The sequence below is a fragment of the Gymnoscopelus microlampas genome (genome assembly GCF_963454915.1).
Source record: "Gymnoscopelus microlampas genome assembly, chromosome: 4".
NCBI lineage: Eukaryota > Metazoa > Chordata > Actinopteri > Myctophiformes > Myctophidae > Gymnoscopelus > Gymnoscopelus microlampas.
Window position 1 is genome coordinate 48852639 of NC_139941.1, and position 16029 is coordinate 48868667.

Here is a 16029-nt window from a genome sequence, read left to right on the forward strand (position 1 = left end):
AGTCATAGTTTAGTCACCTGAAAGGTTTTAGTTTTTCTCTAGCTTTAGTCGACTACTGTAAATATCATAAGATTATAGTCGACTAAATCTACACTTGATTTAGTGGACTAGAATGTATTTAACGATGCCTTGACTGCATCGTAATGGCTGATTTTACATTTGGTTGCATGCTGAAAATAGCAGATCTACAAGCTCACAACGCGTCGCAGCGCGACGCGTTGTGAGCTTGTAGATCTGCTATTTTCAGAGTGCAACACCCTAGCGCAACCAGAATTGACAGAACTTGCCACTTTATAATTTCATTATACAAAAAAATTAAAAAATCGATTTGTATTCGAATCTATTTTTTTCCCCTGCACCCCCTAAACAGTAGGCGGCGGTTAATCAATTAATTGTTAATCGCTATTATTTTTGCCACAATAATCGTGACATGTCATTTTCATATGGTCCCATCCCTACGTGGTACAGCATTAAGGCTAAAAGGATCACACAAAAAGTCCTGGTGACCTGTTTCCATTGTGGTCCTATGTATTCAATTCATCAACATGGCATACTGTGTAAAATATTAACATGACCGTGGCTGTATCAATGCTCATAACTAGTTGTTAATGACTTTGTTTCTCTATGCTTAGGAGCGGCCCACGCAAAGCGACTTATACCATGCCTGCGATATGTCTACTATTATCCATACCCACACATCGGTAAGTGTGTTTACACACACACACACACACACTACCTGCTCAGTACCAGTGGTGTGAAAAGTATTAAAAGTATAAATAAATACTGCAGTGTAGAAATACTCTGTTAAGTAAAGAGTCCGGAATTAAAACATTTAGTATAGGTATCAAAATGTACCAAAAGTAGAAAGTACTCACTATGCAGACTGTCCCATTTCACAAGTTTGCAAACGTATAAAATGTATAAAAAATCTTTAGAAAATGGCAGATATACAAGCTCACAGCATTGTGAGCTTGTAGATCTGCTATTTTCAAATGGCCGAAATGTGTACAGGGTTGAAGTGGTTCATTTATTGTTTTGTAATAATAATCAAAATCTGCAAAGTAACTAAAGTTTGCAAATAATTGTAGTGGAGTAAAAGTATAATATTAGCCACTGAGATGTGGAATAGAAGTAAAAGTACTGAAAACTGGAAATACTCCCAAATACCTCAACATTGTACTTAAGTACAGTACTTGAGAACATGCACCTAGTTACTTTACACCACTGCTCAGTACCATACATCTCTAAAATAGCTGCATTTCATGTAGGAGAGAGATCGGGTCATTCAATTTCCTCTCGTGTCGCATGTCTCAATGTAAAGTGACTCCCAAAGTGAGGGCCGCGTCAATGCCAGGTCACCAGTTTAACCAGCACTGTCGTCTTGATCTGAGCGCCGTGATTGGCAGGCCTATTAACAATAAGTCCTCCTACCGCTGTCCTGTCCGCACGCCATGATACCCGAGTGGATCTCCAAGATACTTTGCTATTATTATCATCATCCACGCTCATGTAGTTACTACAGTACTCCCATTCTGTGAGCTCTCAGATTCTATACCTTCTGCTGAACAGCAAAGCGACTGTCAGAGAAAGATGAGCCTTTTTTTTTATTCGAATTACCCTCATGCCCTCCCTTTCACTGCCTCGTCCTCTGTCTACCGATGCCATTTCATCCTTTCCTTGTCATTGATTGATTTACTTTATTAACAATTTTCGATAATGGTACACTAGTACAGTCAAAATAAAGCCACATTAAAAGTAGAGCCATTCCATTGTACGTACATACAATACTTAAAGGTGTAGTTGACTTATTTGTTTTATCAATTACACATGAATTCAAATATTTGCAAAAATGTTCACAATGTTGCAAAAATAGCAGATTTGCCACTAGTATAATATGGTTTATGTGGTTAAAATGACAGATGCTTTCCTGGTCTTAATAATCAACGTATCAAAAACGCCAATGCTTTTAGACAGCCATGCTTTTAGTTTAGTTTTGAGCCTGGATTAGGGGAATCGAGGCTTATTATGTCGGGTTGACAGGGCTTATTCCACATTTTGTAGTGGAATGCATTTTTGTTCCTCTCACGTTTTCCCCATGTTTTCCTCGTTCCACTTTCCACACAGACGGTGCCCTCTGTCCATCCCGTTGTCCAGGAAGCGCGGTCGAGAGGATGGTTCAACAATGGCAGCCTCATGGCCGAGGGTGGACTCTTCAATGTCGCGTTGGCAGACATTATCGCCGCCTTGTCCCCGGGACTCTTGCCCCCGACAAAGTGCATGGCGTCCCTCCTGCACCACGCTCTACAGGTTAGGCCCCGCAATTGCAATCCTGACCCCCAGACCCAGTGACAAATAAAGTTGAACCTTGATCCTAACAATCCATTGAGTTTGTTTTCTCGACTAAAAAAATCTGATTCTTTGACTCATTGTCATTGATTAGCTGTAATTCTACTAAAATACAGCCCCACTCCAACTAAACCCATTAGGACCTGGAACGCAAGCAGTATTTTACACTTTGGCTATTCAAAAATAGCAGATATACAAGCTCATAGCGCGGCACTCGGTGCAAATCTTTGAATATAATATTGTTTTAAAGCGAACATTTTTAACTCGAATCTTTGCTTCTGGGGGTCCCTGGAACAAAATATTTTGAGATGGGGGGGGGGGGGGGGTCCGCGGCCAAATACATATTATTTTGGGGGTCCTTGACATGAAAATGTTTGAGAACCACTGTTACAGAAATGTACGTTTTTTCCCCCCAAAAAAACGTAGGATTTGAAGACATTTTGTAGAATCAGCCTCAGGTCTTAATGGGTTAAGTGTGTGTGTGTGTGTGTGTGTGTGTCCCAAACACAGGGTGAAGCTTCTCCTGGCTTCTATCGAGACATCCAGGTGGTCTTGGACACACTGTTGCACTACAACCCTCCCTGGCTGTCTCCTAGACGCATGAGGAAGTATTTCACAGACGTGCTGCAGTGTCCCGTCTGTGAGCGGGGCCTCTGGCCTTTCCTGGAGACAGTCATCAGGTAGACCCTTTAGTTATTTTTTTTTTAACCCCCGGCATCCCATGTCAAAAGTTGTTTTATCAGGAAAGAGATTACTAACAGCAAGGGTTCCCAAAACTTTCAGGCTGCAATCCCCCCCAAATAATCATATTTGAACTTGGGATGTGGCGGGACCCCCTTACCCTGACAAGCACTTGGAATTGTAAGGAGTTGAAGCATTACATTTAGTTTGACTCAGTCCCACGGATAAATAGTTTTTTAACTACAAGTTCACAACGCCTCGTAAATCAATTTGGGGTTCCTGAACCCATTCTCTCCGCTAAAAAAATCGGCTTCAAAAATAGCAGATATACAAGCTTGTACGAGCTTGTATATCTGCTATTTTTTTTTTAAATCTTGAACATTTTTGCAAATCTTGAATGTATATATCTTTTCAACAATCATCTTTAACTCAAATCTTTGCTTCTGGGGGTCCCTGGAACACATTATTTTGAGATGGGGGGGGGGGGGGGGGGTCCGTGGCCAAATACGTATCATTTTTGGGGGTCCTTGACATGAAAAGGTTTGAGAACCACTGATATAGAAACTATTTATAAACGATTTAGGAGACATTTGTGGAATCGGAATCTCAGGTGTCAATGGGTTAAGAGAACCACTGATTTTAACCAATGCATGTATCAACTGCATTCTATGCTTATTAGAAACACTGTGTTCCTCTTTTATTTCCAGTTACTGTCTGTCCAGAGAGGACACATGTCACCCTCTGCCTGAACACTCCTCACCAGCGCTGTTACACTTCCAGAGATACCTCCTGCAGTTTGTCGTCAGGCTCTTCCATGGAGAATGGTCTGCCATCACCAGCGCCAGGTATTATATCCTCGCTGTCGGGCAGAACGTTTTGGGGCTTTTAAACTCTTTGACTGCCAATTCGACACGTTAAAGGTTCTATGACATTCATTTTCACTTTCTTTTGGCTCAAATACGGGGCCCCCCGGCTAATACGGGACGGTTGGCAACCCTAGTGTCCGGACCGCTACGCCAGCGTAGCGTTTTTTTGTAAATTAACAACTCTTATTAACAACTCTTGATCATACTACAGCGTCACACAAAAGCATAAAAAATGGCAGATCTACAAGCTCTAAACACAGGTTTCCACCTGACAGACGATATGATGTACCGTCTTTCTTCGCTGCTTCTTCGGATCTTTTGAAGTTCCAGCAAATAATGACCGCTTGTGACGTAATAATCTCTCCTTTTACCATTGTTCCATGTGTCCCCCCCCCCCCCCCCCCCCTCCCCAACACCTCCAGTGTCGACCCGGACAGTGGTCTGGCGGTGGTGGTCTCCCACCCATCACTGTATGGGATGTGGACCGTATGGGAGCGTTCTACTGTCCTGTCCGTGGCTGTGAAGCGCCTCTGTGAGCTCCTGATCTGCGCTGTGGTCTGCGAACAGGTACAGTTATAGGTCACAATTATTACTTTACTGTCTAATCCAGTGGTGGGAGAAGTACTCAAAATTTTACTTAAGTAAAAGTATCAAAACTGCAATATAGAATTATTCTGTTACAAGTAAAAGTCCAGATTTAAAAATGTACTTGAGTAAAAGGTCAAAAGTATTGGTAACAAAAATGTACTTAAAGTACCAAAAGTAGAAAGTACTCACTATGCAGAATGTCCCATTTCATCTTTTTGAAAATATTAGATCTACAAGCTCACAATCGGTCTTATAGAATAGATCAAATGGCCGAAATGTATATAGGGCTGAAAGTGGTTAATCTAAACATTTTACTTAAGTACAGTACTTGAGTAAATGTACTTTTTGTCATAATCGATTCCACGTTGAAAACATTTTCATACCAATGTGTCAAGCTTGTAGGTCACCTATATCCACTTAAAATAAAAAGTATAACATGTATAAATGTCATTTATTTTTATATTTCAGTTTGTCATATCTTCTCGAGTCCTCAATGTTTTGGTCTACAAGTTCACAATTGTTATATTTTTTGTGTGCCTATAATGCTGAGCATAAACTAGGGACAGCGGGTTGAAAGTGTTTAAGTCTATAACTGTAACACAAAATGTTGGGGGGGAAAAAAGGTACATAGACAGATAGTAATGGTGTGACTTTTAACTTGAAGGATCATCCAAAGAGAGATCTGACACAGAGGGAGCTGGTGGACATCTTGTTGGACCTGCTGTCTGTCCTGGTGGAGTTCTGGTGTCAGCAGCACGTCAAACGCAACCGCGTCCTCATGGAGACCAGTCTAAAAGATCTAGCGGAACTTATCGCTATGCTCGGCCAAGGTGAGGACGAGGTGTAATGTATTGTATATGTACAGTATGCTGCAGATCCTTGTCTCCATCACACATTTCAAAATAAAGTAGCCTTGAACCTTGAGGAGGAGGGTTCACCCAAGGACCAAGGACCCCCAAATTGATATGTATTTGGCCACGGACCCCCCCCCCCCTCAGCTCGAGACCCAAAAGAGACATTGGTTTCTCCCCAGGACCCAAACTTAACAAAAATACATGATGAACTAGAAAAAGTGCTCCTCCGTAGCACAGGTATCCGCCAGGTCAGGTTGGTTATTGTGGGCCAGCAATGTTCGGAATTCACCAATCAGGATGGAATAGGAAAAAATCGGACTGATCCGTCTGGATCACTGGACCATAGAGATAATATGTACCGATTTGCGTGATGTTTAGACACATTTTTTAGGAGTAATAAAAAAAGTTATTGTTTTGCAAAACAACCACCTGGTGGCGCTATAATAGGGCAATGTGAAAAGGGTGTCATTTGTTCCTCAACGTAGTGCGATTGGGCGTGCAAAGTTTAACGTCAATCGTACGCTGCGTTCATGATTTGCGGCATTTCGTTCAAAACGGGCCACTCCTGCAAACTTGAGATGTCGATCTTAGCCAATCAGGATGGAATATGACAAGTCAATATTCCATGGCCAACTGATGATGTCACCCGTCCTCCTCTGAGACTCAGATGGAGATGACAGAAATGGTGGCATCTTATAATGAGCATTAGTGAGGACCAATGCATATGATATGAAGATGTGAAGTCATCCATTTAAGCCTTAAGGTCCTTACACACCAGGGGCGTTTTTTTTAATGCGAATAATATATATATTTTTTAAAACCTTAAGTCAATGCAAGCTTCCACGGAGCGAAAAAGCGTCTTTTATTTATTCGGAACGAGTCCGAATTTTGCGTATATTCGCATAATCGCCGGTGTGTAAATGACCTTTATTCCAAAAAATAGTGAAATGGCTGCTTCGCTTCGTGCCGCATTTCGAGCTTGTGGATCTGCTACTTTTGATGTGTGTGTGTGATGCTGAAGTATGATCAGGTAGGGCGTTAATTTACAAAAAAACACAAAGTTTAAATATTGCTTATTTGTTCTTCCTCTGCTCTAGACCTTACCCCAGAGGTCCTGGTGGACTTGGTGCACAGGATCCCCTCCTCCACACTGGGCTTGGTGACTGCAGATGCTGTCTTCAGACACCTGTGTCACAGGAGTGGCTTCTCCATGGGGGACGAACCCCTGTCAGTCAAGAAGATAGTGCGTTTAAAGTCATTTTGTTTTTCTCTAGTTCATTTTTTCAGTCATTACTGGTGACCCTTCAAATGACTTTAATGACCGGATGATCATTTATGTTCTAGTCGGGCTGGGTAGGGTTTGGGTATCGAAATTGGGTTCCAAGTAGGAACCAAACCCAAATTGCTGGGTGCCGGATACTCGTACGAATGAAGGAATCTAATCGGAAAGTCCTAATCATTTAAGTGTACAGTATATATCCTATAAATATACTGTAGTGTACAACAAGCATTAACTGCTGCTGCTTTCCATTGTTTCGTCATGGAATAAACATGATATGAGAGGTTACTATTCATTATACTTTAAGTTGGAAATCCTTGCAGTGTTTCTCAAACTTTTTCATGTCAAGGACCCCCAAATTGACACTTATTAGCCCACGGACCCCCATTTGAAAAGATATGCCAGGGACCCCCATAAAAGAAGATAGTTTACGACGGCTCTAGCAGTGATTCTCAACCATTTTAATTCCAAGGACCCCCAGTTACCCCCCAGTACGGACCCCCATTTAATGACATTCCTATTTCTGGGACCCCGATTTATATTGTAAAATCAATGTTAATTTAACTCTGAGAGTGTACAAATGTTCCATTTGTACACTCTCAGAGTTACAGACCCATAAGGGTCCATTTGGTTCCTAACTATCATTATCATTTATCATTTAGCTGTGTTTAATGTAAACACTAGTTATTTTTCAGAGCTTTGGCTCTGTCTCACTACTAATATACTCGGTAATAGTAAATACTATTTACTCCGTCACAGCATATCGTCAATGTCAGTCAGAAACCTTGTATCTCCATATGCCCTTTTTCTTTTTATATAAATGACTGCCTAGTTTATGCTTCATCATATGACACTGACACGCAAAAGTAGTGAAAATCTACATTTATTCTTTGTCGTTTGACAAAGGCAGTGAAACGCAAAAAGTTATGAGCTAGATCAGCCATGTTGTCATACTTGTTTTTTCTCTATAACTATATGAGAGCGCTGATATTGTCAACATTATCAAGGTGTGCTGTGGTGGAACATCTGGCTTCCTCTTCTCTCACAGTTGGCAGCATCTTTGCGTCTTCATTTCCCCGTGCAGATGCAAACGCCACACGCAGCGGTAGAGGCATTGTCTAACCTTGTGTGTGTGTGTGTGTTGTTTCTCTTCTCTCTCTCCTCCCTGACAGGTGTCATCCTACCTCCCCGCCTTGGGGATGTTAGGTGGGGGTTGTAGTCGAGCAGACAGCGGCGGCAGCAGGAGGTCTTGGCCAGGGAATGAACCCGACGCACACAGCTGGACCGGCCCGGGGACAGCATCTGGGTCAGTACCGCCACACAGCTGTCTGTCAGCCCGCCCCATCACTACGGCTCTCTCTCTCGCTTAACCCATTAAGACCGGGAACGCATCTGTGTGTCATTTTTAGATTTCTTTAGCTATTCAAAAATATCAGATATACAAGCTCATTGCGTGGCTGGCCGCGCTATGAGCTTGTAGATCTGCATTTTTATTATTTTTTTATTATTTTTTATCGTGATTTTTATTTGTTTATTTATTTATTTTTTTTGCAACAATTTTAAAATATATTTTTAAATAATTAAGCAAACATTTATAACTCAAATCTTTGCTTCTGGAACAATGGAACATTTTGAGATGGGGTCCACATTTTGGGGGTCCAAAAAACTGTTCGGAGACATTTGTAGAATCCCCCCAGAAGCAAAGATTTGAGTTCCAAATGTTCGCTTTAAAAAACGAACAAACGAAATTATTCAAAGATTTTGCACAAATGTTCACGATTTTTCAAAAATAAATTGCAGATCTACAAGCTCGTAGCGCGGCACTTTTGAATAGCCCAGAAGTATAAAATAATGGTTACAGCTAAAATCTAGAATGACACAGATGCGTTCCCGGTCTTAATGGGTTAAGGTCAAAGTTTCAAAAAGAGCTCCGAGCGCAGCATCGCGGGTGGGCGGTCGGGAGGACAGACAGATGCGTCCCCTCGGGGGCGCGGACTTGCACGACCCCACGTGAACTTGGCTGTCTTTTCTGTTGCACTTTACTCAGCTCAGCATCTACAGCCGAGCAAGAGCAGGACAAGAGTAGACGGAGCTTACTAAATTATTAACTTTATTTTTTTTTTTCCTATCCCCACTTTGTGTCAGACATGGTTACACAGCTTTTTGTTTAGTTTATTCCTCTCATCAAAGGTTGGTACAATCGACGGGCATATTCTGAAAGCTTATGATGTATCGTTTTGAATATGAATACGGTATTTCCCAAGTTATTACCAAACAAAAACACAAATTGTCTCCAAATGGTACATGTCACACAGAGTTGGCTATAACAATATTGCGTGTGAAAGTCGTTCCAGTTCCATCTCTGCCTGTGTGTGTGGTCAGTTTCTTTGTTCCCAGCGGTTTGACATGCTGATGGGCTCATTACAGTAGTGATCATGGCAGACGGTGTGTGTCTGTATTAGGCTTCATGATGTAGGCTTTTCATCAGCCTGTCTGGTCTAAAAAAGAAAAGAAAATAATATCAGACATCTTCTGCACTCGACTGTCTCTAACATGAGGACTCATGTGGCCACCTGTGCATTTAGAAGTCTAGCCCCGCAAAACAGTGCTGAACCACAGACAGACAGACAGACAGGACGGTTTGAGGGACGGCAGCTGGACACAGAGGGAGAACGGGGGTCAGGCGGAGCGTGAGGAGTTGGCGTGTGCGATTGTACCCTGGTCTGATCTTACACGTGTGTGTGTGTGTGTGTGTGTGTGTGATGGCTGACTGGGGGGGGGGGGGTGATATGGACATGATGCTGACAGCATGATGGACAGATTCCCCCCCATCCCCAGGGCTAACCCTCCTCACCTTTACACAGACACAGACAACTCTCACAAACGCATCACATCTACATGCAGACACACACGTATCAGACATGTCTGTGCTGTTTCAGCAGCAGGTAGTTGGCCTGTGGTCAGGGCAGGTTGTCATCAGGGAGCAGGTTCATCCAAAGCAGTGGTTCTCACTCGCCCCCTTTTTTGCAAAAGACCCCCGCACATGTGTGCATGGCCACTGAGGTGGTTGTTTTTGTTGTTAACCACTTGAGCCATACAGTATATAGCAGCAGCTCTGCTTCTTCATGTCAAAGACCCCCAAATTCATATACTTGGCCGTGGACCCCCGTCTGAAAATATTTGGTACCAGGGACCCGCAGAAGAAAAGTTTTTTTGTACAATATGTCGCATCGGCAACGTGTTGAGCTTGTAGATTACGGTATTTTTGAAACTTCTTGAAAAAGTTGTGATTTAAAAAAAATTATGTTCGTCCTTCGCGTGCCAAGATGACCATTGACTTCACAATGTCTTGTGGGAGCGAAGATGGCTGATGTGGCCGATCCTCGCACGAAATGTCCGGTTGCAGTGAGGGCATGTGATTGCTGAATGTGGGGGTTGTGTGTGTGAAGTCATGACTTGCGCAATGGTTTGGATTTAAGTGAGGGTGGGTTGCGCAGCGCCGATCTCACTCTCTCGCCCGAGTCCACCTGTATCCAGTGGCAAGACAGAGTAGAGACGGCTGGAGATGGAGCCGGGTGCAGTGGATGACCTGGATACATTAAATCTTAACACATCCAGCCCGTAGCGCTCCACAAAGCTTGCTGGTATCGCCGTTCTGCCCGTTGAACCGCTGAGGGTTTCCTCCGTGCAGTCTACCGAAAACCAGTCTTCTATCCCAGTGTGTTGGCTAGGCTAGGCACCACGGGAAGTACCATACAGGCATGTAGGAGGTCCAGGTCTATCAGTAGGGATATTTTCCTTAGCCAGAGGACCCTTGCTGAGGTAAGGGGCTACCTCTCTGCAGCCTGCGGATGCAGTTTAACGTCTTGCCCAGGACAAGCCTGAAATAGATGTCATGTTGAAAGTGACAATATTATTACTGTACTTCACTATGATGTTACATGTAAATTGTCAGCTATGTTAACGCTACAAGATAATAGATTCTGTGTGACTGATGTCAGAAAGAGAACATTCGTACAGGCAGACAGTCGATGGAAGTAAGATGTGATTCTGTGCCTATGTTCAACATTTTGGACTACCTCCATACAGATTAGGCCTCACATGGGATTTTTGGCACCCTCCCAGTAGACCCCCAGTTTAGGAAACGCATAGGACCACAATGGAAACAGTTTACAGTTTACAGTTTAGGCATTTAGCAGACGCTCTTAATCCAGAGCGACTGTGCAAGCAAGGACACAAGATAATAAATCATAATGCATCAAATGCATAAAAATAGTAATCTAATAATAAAGGAATACATAAGTAAACCAATAATCTAATAACTAATACATACGTAAACCAAGTCCCCAGGACGTTTTTTTTTGTGTTATTCTTTTAGCCTAATTGTTTTACTGTACCTCCGTGCTTTTTACATTTTTGACTAGTAAAGTATTCATTCGTTGGCGAAAGGGCCTTTCTGTGTGGAGTTTGCATGTTCTCTCCATGTCGTCTAGGGTAGGTACCCTCACAAAAAACATGCAGTAATCCTGGTCTCTATACTGCCTCCCTCTGGTTAGCCGGGGCGCCTGATGGAGGGGAAAGGAACTGGTTGGAACCCCCCCCCCCCTCTGTCAGGTGATAAGAACCGACCTGCTCGCTCCTCATGCATTGAAGGAAGCATGAGCTCAGTTCGGGGCTCTCCCCAGGCTGGCAGAGGGAGAGTAGCTCCCAGGATTACAAGCTTAGGCAATTGGCACTGGGTGAAAATTGTGGGCTATGAAAATTGTGGGATAGAAAAAATAAAATATTCAATCAATGAATCAAAAACTCATATCTACAACCAATACTCATAGAGAAGCTGCTGTGACGCAGCCAGACAGTACAAGTAAAGCATTCTTTGCGTTTTTTTTGTTCTCTACTGACAATGGTGAGCGAACAGAACCGAGACAGACAGACTGACGCACACGGTTCACAAAGGCTTAACGGAGCAACACGACCCCGTAGTGTATATTCCCTTCTCGTCTGCTAGAATGCATTAGGTCATGTTAAACATGGCGTTGGAACCGTGCGCGGCAGGGAGGATATGAGACGCCACGCGCACACACATTCCTGCGGGAAGCAGGGACAGCCTGCCGATGGGGCACGGATCCAAGCCCAAAGCCAGCCTCGTCAGCTCCGCTTGCGTATCGCCGCCCGGGACGGACGGACGGACGGACAGACTAGATGGCCGTTTGACTTACCGTCTGACTGGTCTGGCTGGCTCGCTGTCTGCATGTCTGGCACTGGCTGCGGCTAGCAGGAGGTACGCCGTAATTGAACCGACGGTCCCTCCCGCCGGCTTAATCAAGCGCGGCTTATTGCTTTTTCCCTTCTCAGACCATTTGACTGTGTCATTACCCTGACGCTGCCCGCCCGCGTCCTCCTCCCTCCCCCCTCCCCTCCTCCCTCCCCTGACCAGATCGTATGGCGCTCATGTCGGCTACACGTGAAGAAAGATCTGGAAGTAGACCAACTCTACGGCTACGCTGTTACAGTGATGGTGTATGATGGAGTCTGGGTTTAAACTGTTCAATGGACAAGATGTGAGGGTTTTTACTGTTGAATGGGTCACAGGAGATTTAACTGTTGATGACACAGATGTTTAACTGTTAAATAGGTTCAGTGGTTCTCAAAGTGAGGTCCGAGGACCCCCAGGGGTCCTTAAGGGGGGGGGGGGGTTCCAGCGATACCTCAGATAAATGTGTTAACCCATTTAAACCCACGTTTAAAAAAGGCTTCTAAATCCTAATATAGCATCACAATCATTTAACCATTTTAACCATATTTTGTACTTTGGCTTTTCAAAAATAACAGATCTATAAGCTTGTAGATCTGTTAATTAGAGGCCGTCTGGCAATCAGATGGTCACCGGTTGGCCTCCCGGTCCCCCGCCCAGTAATGCGTGTCGAAGTGTCCCTGAGCAAGACCACGTAAAAAAAAACCTAAGCGCTCATCATGACTACAGTATCTGAAGTATTCTCCTTTTTTTTCCCTTGTACCTTAGTTGGAAATGAAACGCGGGGGTCTCTGTGTTGCAGTGCAACAACCACACTTTGTCCATATCACTTTTTATAGTTTTTCGCAATTTTCTAGGGAAGTCGCCGGGCCGCTTGAGTGAGTGCTCACTTGCCCCGGGCCGCGAATTGATAGCTGGAACCGACGTGGCAGAATGCTGGCGTCCTATAGCAGCAGACCATGTGGGAGGAGGGGAGTAGGGGGCACACGCCAGCCAAGTACTGTCAACTCTTCTAGTGCCAGCCTATATGGACAGGGGACACTTGGGTTAAGTGGTTTGAGATGAGAAGTGGCACCCTCCCTCCATCCTATTCTAGACACACTTTTCCACACCGTCTCTCTTTCACACACACACACACACACACACACACACACACACACACACACACACACACACACACACACACACACACACACACACACACACACACACACCGCGTCTCACATCTCTTCTCAGCCTTGTCCCGGCTAATAACAAGCAACGTGACAGGACGCGTGTTTCTTCCTCTCTCTCGCTCTCTCACTGCTGGGAGCTACTTCTTCTTCTTCTTTTTCCTGGCTTCTGAACAAGCCAATTACCAGCGAACAAGCCTTCTATCCCTGTAGTACGGATGGTAGCTGCTCCCCTTCACTGTCACACACACACACACACACACACACACACACACACACACACACACACACACACACACACACACACACACACACGTTTGTATTACTATACTTGTGAGGACATCACCGCTTTAGGACAGCCATTTTATGAATGCCATTTAAAAAATAAATATATTTTGCCATTTTTAACCGTAAGCCTAAAGCCGAAAAACAGCAGATCTATAAGCTCACAACGCGTCGCAGCGCGACGCGTTGTGAGCTTATAGATCGGCTATTTTTCGGTGCATGACACTGGCGCGCAAAAAAAGTATAAATCATGTTTAACGCTAATTCCAATCCCTAAACCTAGCCTCTAAATGTCTAACCTGAATGTTTTTCTAACTATAAAAAAGCCATTTGTCTTGTGAGGACCAGGAAAACGGTTCTTCAAATTCTACTATACTTGGTCCTCGCAAGTATATAGTATAGTAATACAAACACACACACACATACGGAGCAGAGCCATCAGACTTGATGCAGGCAGATCTCCCATACCCACAGACTCAACAGGACTGGTGACAGCCCCACAGCTATTAGCACGCCCATGCTTTGAAGAGGCTTCACTTCACTTCTTTTTTTTTCTTCTCCTCCTCTTCTCTCTCTTTTCCCCCGTATACTATTTATTCCTCCTAATGTGCTCGCTCACAGCGAATTCTACGTCTACAAGCGTTTGAGGCTGTTAAGTGGGAGGAGAAAAAGTGCTTTGGAGGGGAAATTGGCAGATTGGGGAATGTCTTAGAAGTGTGTTTGTGTGTGTGTGTGTGTGTGTGTGTGTGTGAGAGTGAGGCCAACGCCGCGGGAGTTTGACAGGATGTTGTCAGATTGCATATATGATGATAACCACGCCGTGGGATGCTTAGCGCGCTCGCTAAACCGTCTGTTCAGCGCCGCACCATAGGGCCTTCTCAACGCTCGCTGACCACATGGATTAAAGATCTCAGTCACCCCACGCCTTATGTCAGTTCATTTTGGAAGCACGTTGCGCAAACCGGAAGTAGCCGCTCACAACATGTGTGTGACATGCGGCTATATTAGTCGGTTACCACAATACAGCTGGTTATCTTTTTTTTTTAATAAAGACTTTTTTTTGTCAATTCTAGTTACTTTGTTTTAGTGAACTATAATAATCCTGGTCCTCTGTGTGTGTGTGTGTGTGTGTGTGTGTGTGTGTGTGTGGGTGTGGGTCTACCCAGATTGAGCAGTCCTGATGACACCAGCCCTGGGAAGGAGAACCGCCCCGAAAAGGAGAACCTCCCTAGAGGGTTGAACAGGGTCAATAGAGCAGGTATGACACACACACACACACACACACACACACACACACACACACACACACACACACACACACACACACACACACACACACACACACACACACACACACACACACACACACACACACACACACACACACTTGCATTATTGTACTATTGAGGACATCAACATTTTAGGACGCCGTTTTTTTAAATGCTATTGTTACCACTTTATAGATTTCTCAACGGGCCCGAACAGGGCATAATTACCCCCCCCCCCCTCCAAAAAAAGAAAAACAATTTTATATATTTGTATTTTTTTCATGGAACCCAAGGCTCAGCCCAGCTGAGCTTTGGGTTCCATGAAAAACGGGCTCCGGTGTTCCGTGCACATGGTTGTGTGCAAATGCAGATCAATTGCTCCAGCCACTGAGGAGAACTGGGCAGAGAGAGGACAGAGCCTCAGAGCTTTGTCCGATTATAGGAGGATACTTGTCGTGGAGACATTTGGCCCCTCACAAGTATAGTAGTACTACTAAGTGTACTCTCGCTCGCTCGCCTTGTCTGTGGCTTGCACATTTTTCAGGGAGCTGACTTTTAATGGACTGATGCACAGCACTAGGTCATCACGGAGAGAGAGAGAGAGAGAGAGAGGGGAGACATGATCGCCCTGTCATCACTTTCAGTTTTAATGAAGAGCACATAATGTATGGAGGCACCGTGATTGATCTGCTATGCATATGGCCGGCCTGCATGGTTCCTTGAGCTGCGTAACGTCTCTGTCGGATGGAAACCTCGTTATGTCCCATAACTGTTGTTTTCAGAATTCAAAATCATCAAAAGTAGCAGATCTACAAGCTCGAAACGCGTTGCTTCGCGCCGCGTTTTGAGCTTGTAGATCGGCTACTTTTGATGCTTTTTGTGTGACGTGGTAGTAAGCAAACGGGGGTCCTTCCTTAGGCACCACAAACGACTACTGCACCTGCAGCAGCAACTACCGTCTCTGTTTTCATAACCCCCCCCCGTGTCTCAAACATTTTAATGTCAAGGGCCCCCAGATTGGCCTGGACGGCTGGTGTAGCGGTACGGGCACCTAGGCTACTAATGCCTGACACTGTCTACTGTATTCTATCAATGAACGCTTTTTTTGATACATAGGGTATTTGGCCATGAACTCCCATCTGAAAATATTTCGTGCTACAGGGAACCCACATAAGAGTCAACGTTTCTCGAAAATAGCACCCCTAGGGGGGGTCCCTGGACTACCACTTTGAGAACCACCACCACCGTACAGCATTGAAATTCAACCCTGCACCGCTCCTCCGCCATAAGTCTAATTCAACGCCTGTGTAAACAAAACACACACGGTATAAATAAATAAGTTGGATGGACGCGGAAATAATGGGTTTCTCCATGCGGAACAACAACAATAATGCGTGTGTATGTCGGGGTGGAAACCTCATTATGTTCATAACTGT

At 44.3% G+C, this 16029-nt stretch overlaps 1 protein-coding gene across 1 annotated transcript in view; it reads left to right on the forward strand.

Moving 5' to 3' along the window:
* The window catches only part of slf1 (SMC5-SMC6 complex localization factor 1), a 52658-nt gene that overhangs the window by 7056 nt on the left and 29573 nt on the right, over window positions 1-16029 (forward strand). Inside the window, exons 8-16 of the mRNA XM_084054049.1 lie at window positions 633-701; window positions 2125-2307; window positions 2857-3026; window positions 3735-3872; window positions 4316-4460; window positions 5146-5311; window positions 6433-6578; window positions 7787-7920; window positions 14492-14583. Coding sequence (XP_083910175.1) covers window positions 633-701; window positions 2125-2307; window positions 2857-3026; window positions 3735-3872; window positions 4316-4460; window positions 5146-5311; window positions 6433-6578; window positions 7787-7920; window positions 14492-14583 — 1243 coding nt within the window. The remainder of the gene's footprint in view (window positions 1-632; window positions 702-2124; window positions 2308-2856; window positions 3027-3734; window positions 3873-4315; window positions 4461-5145; window positions 5312-6432; window positions 6579-7786; window positions 7921-14491; window positions 14584-16029) is intronic.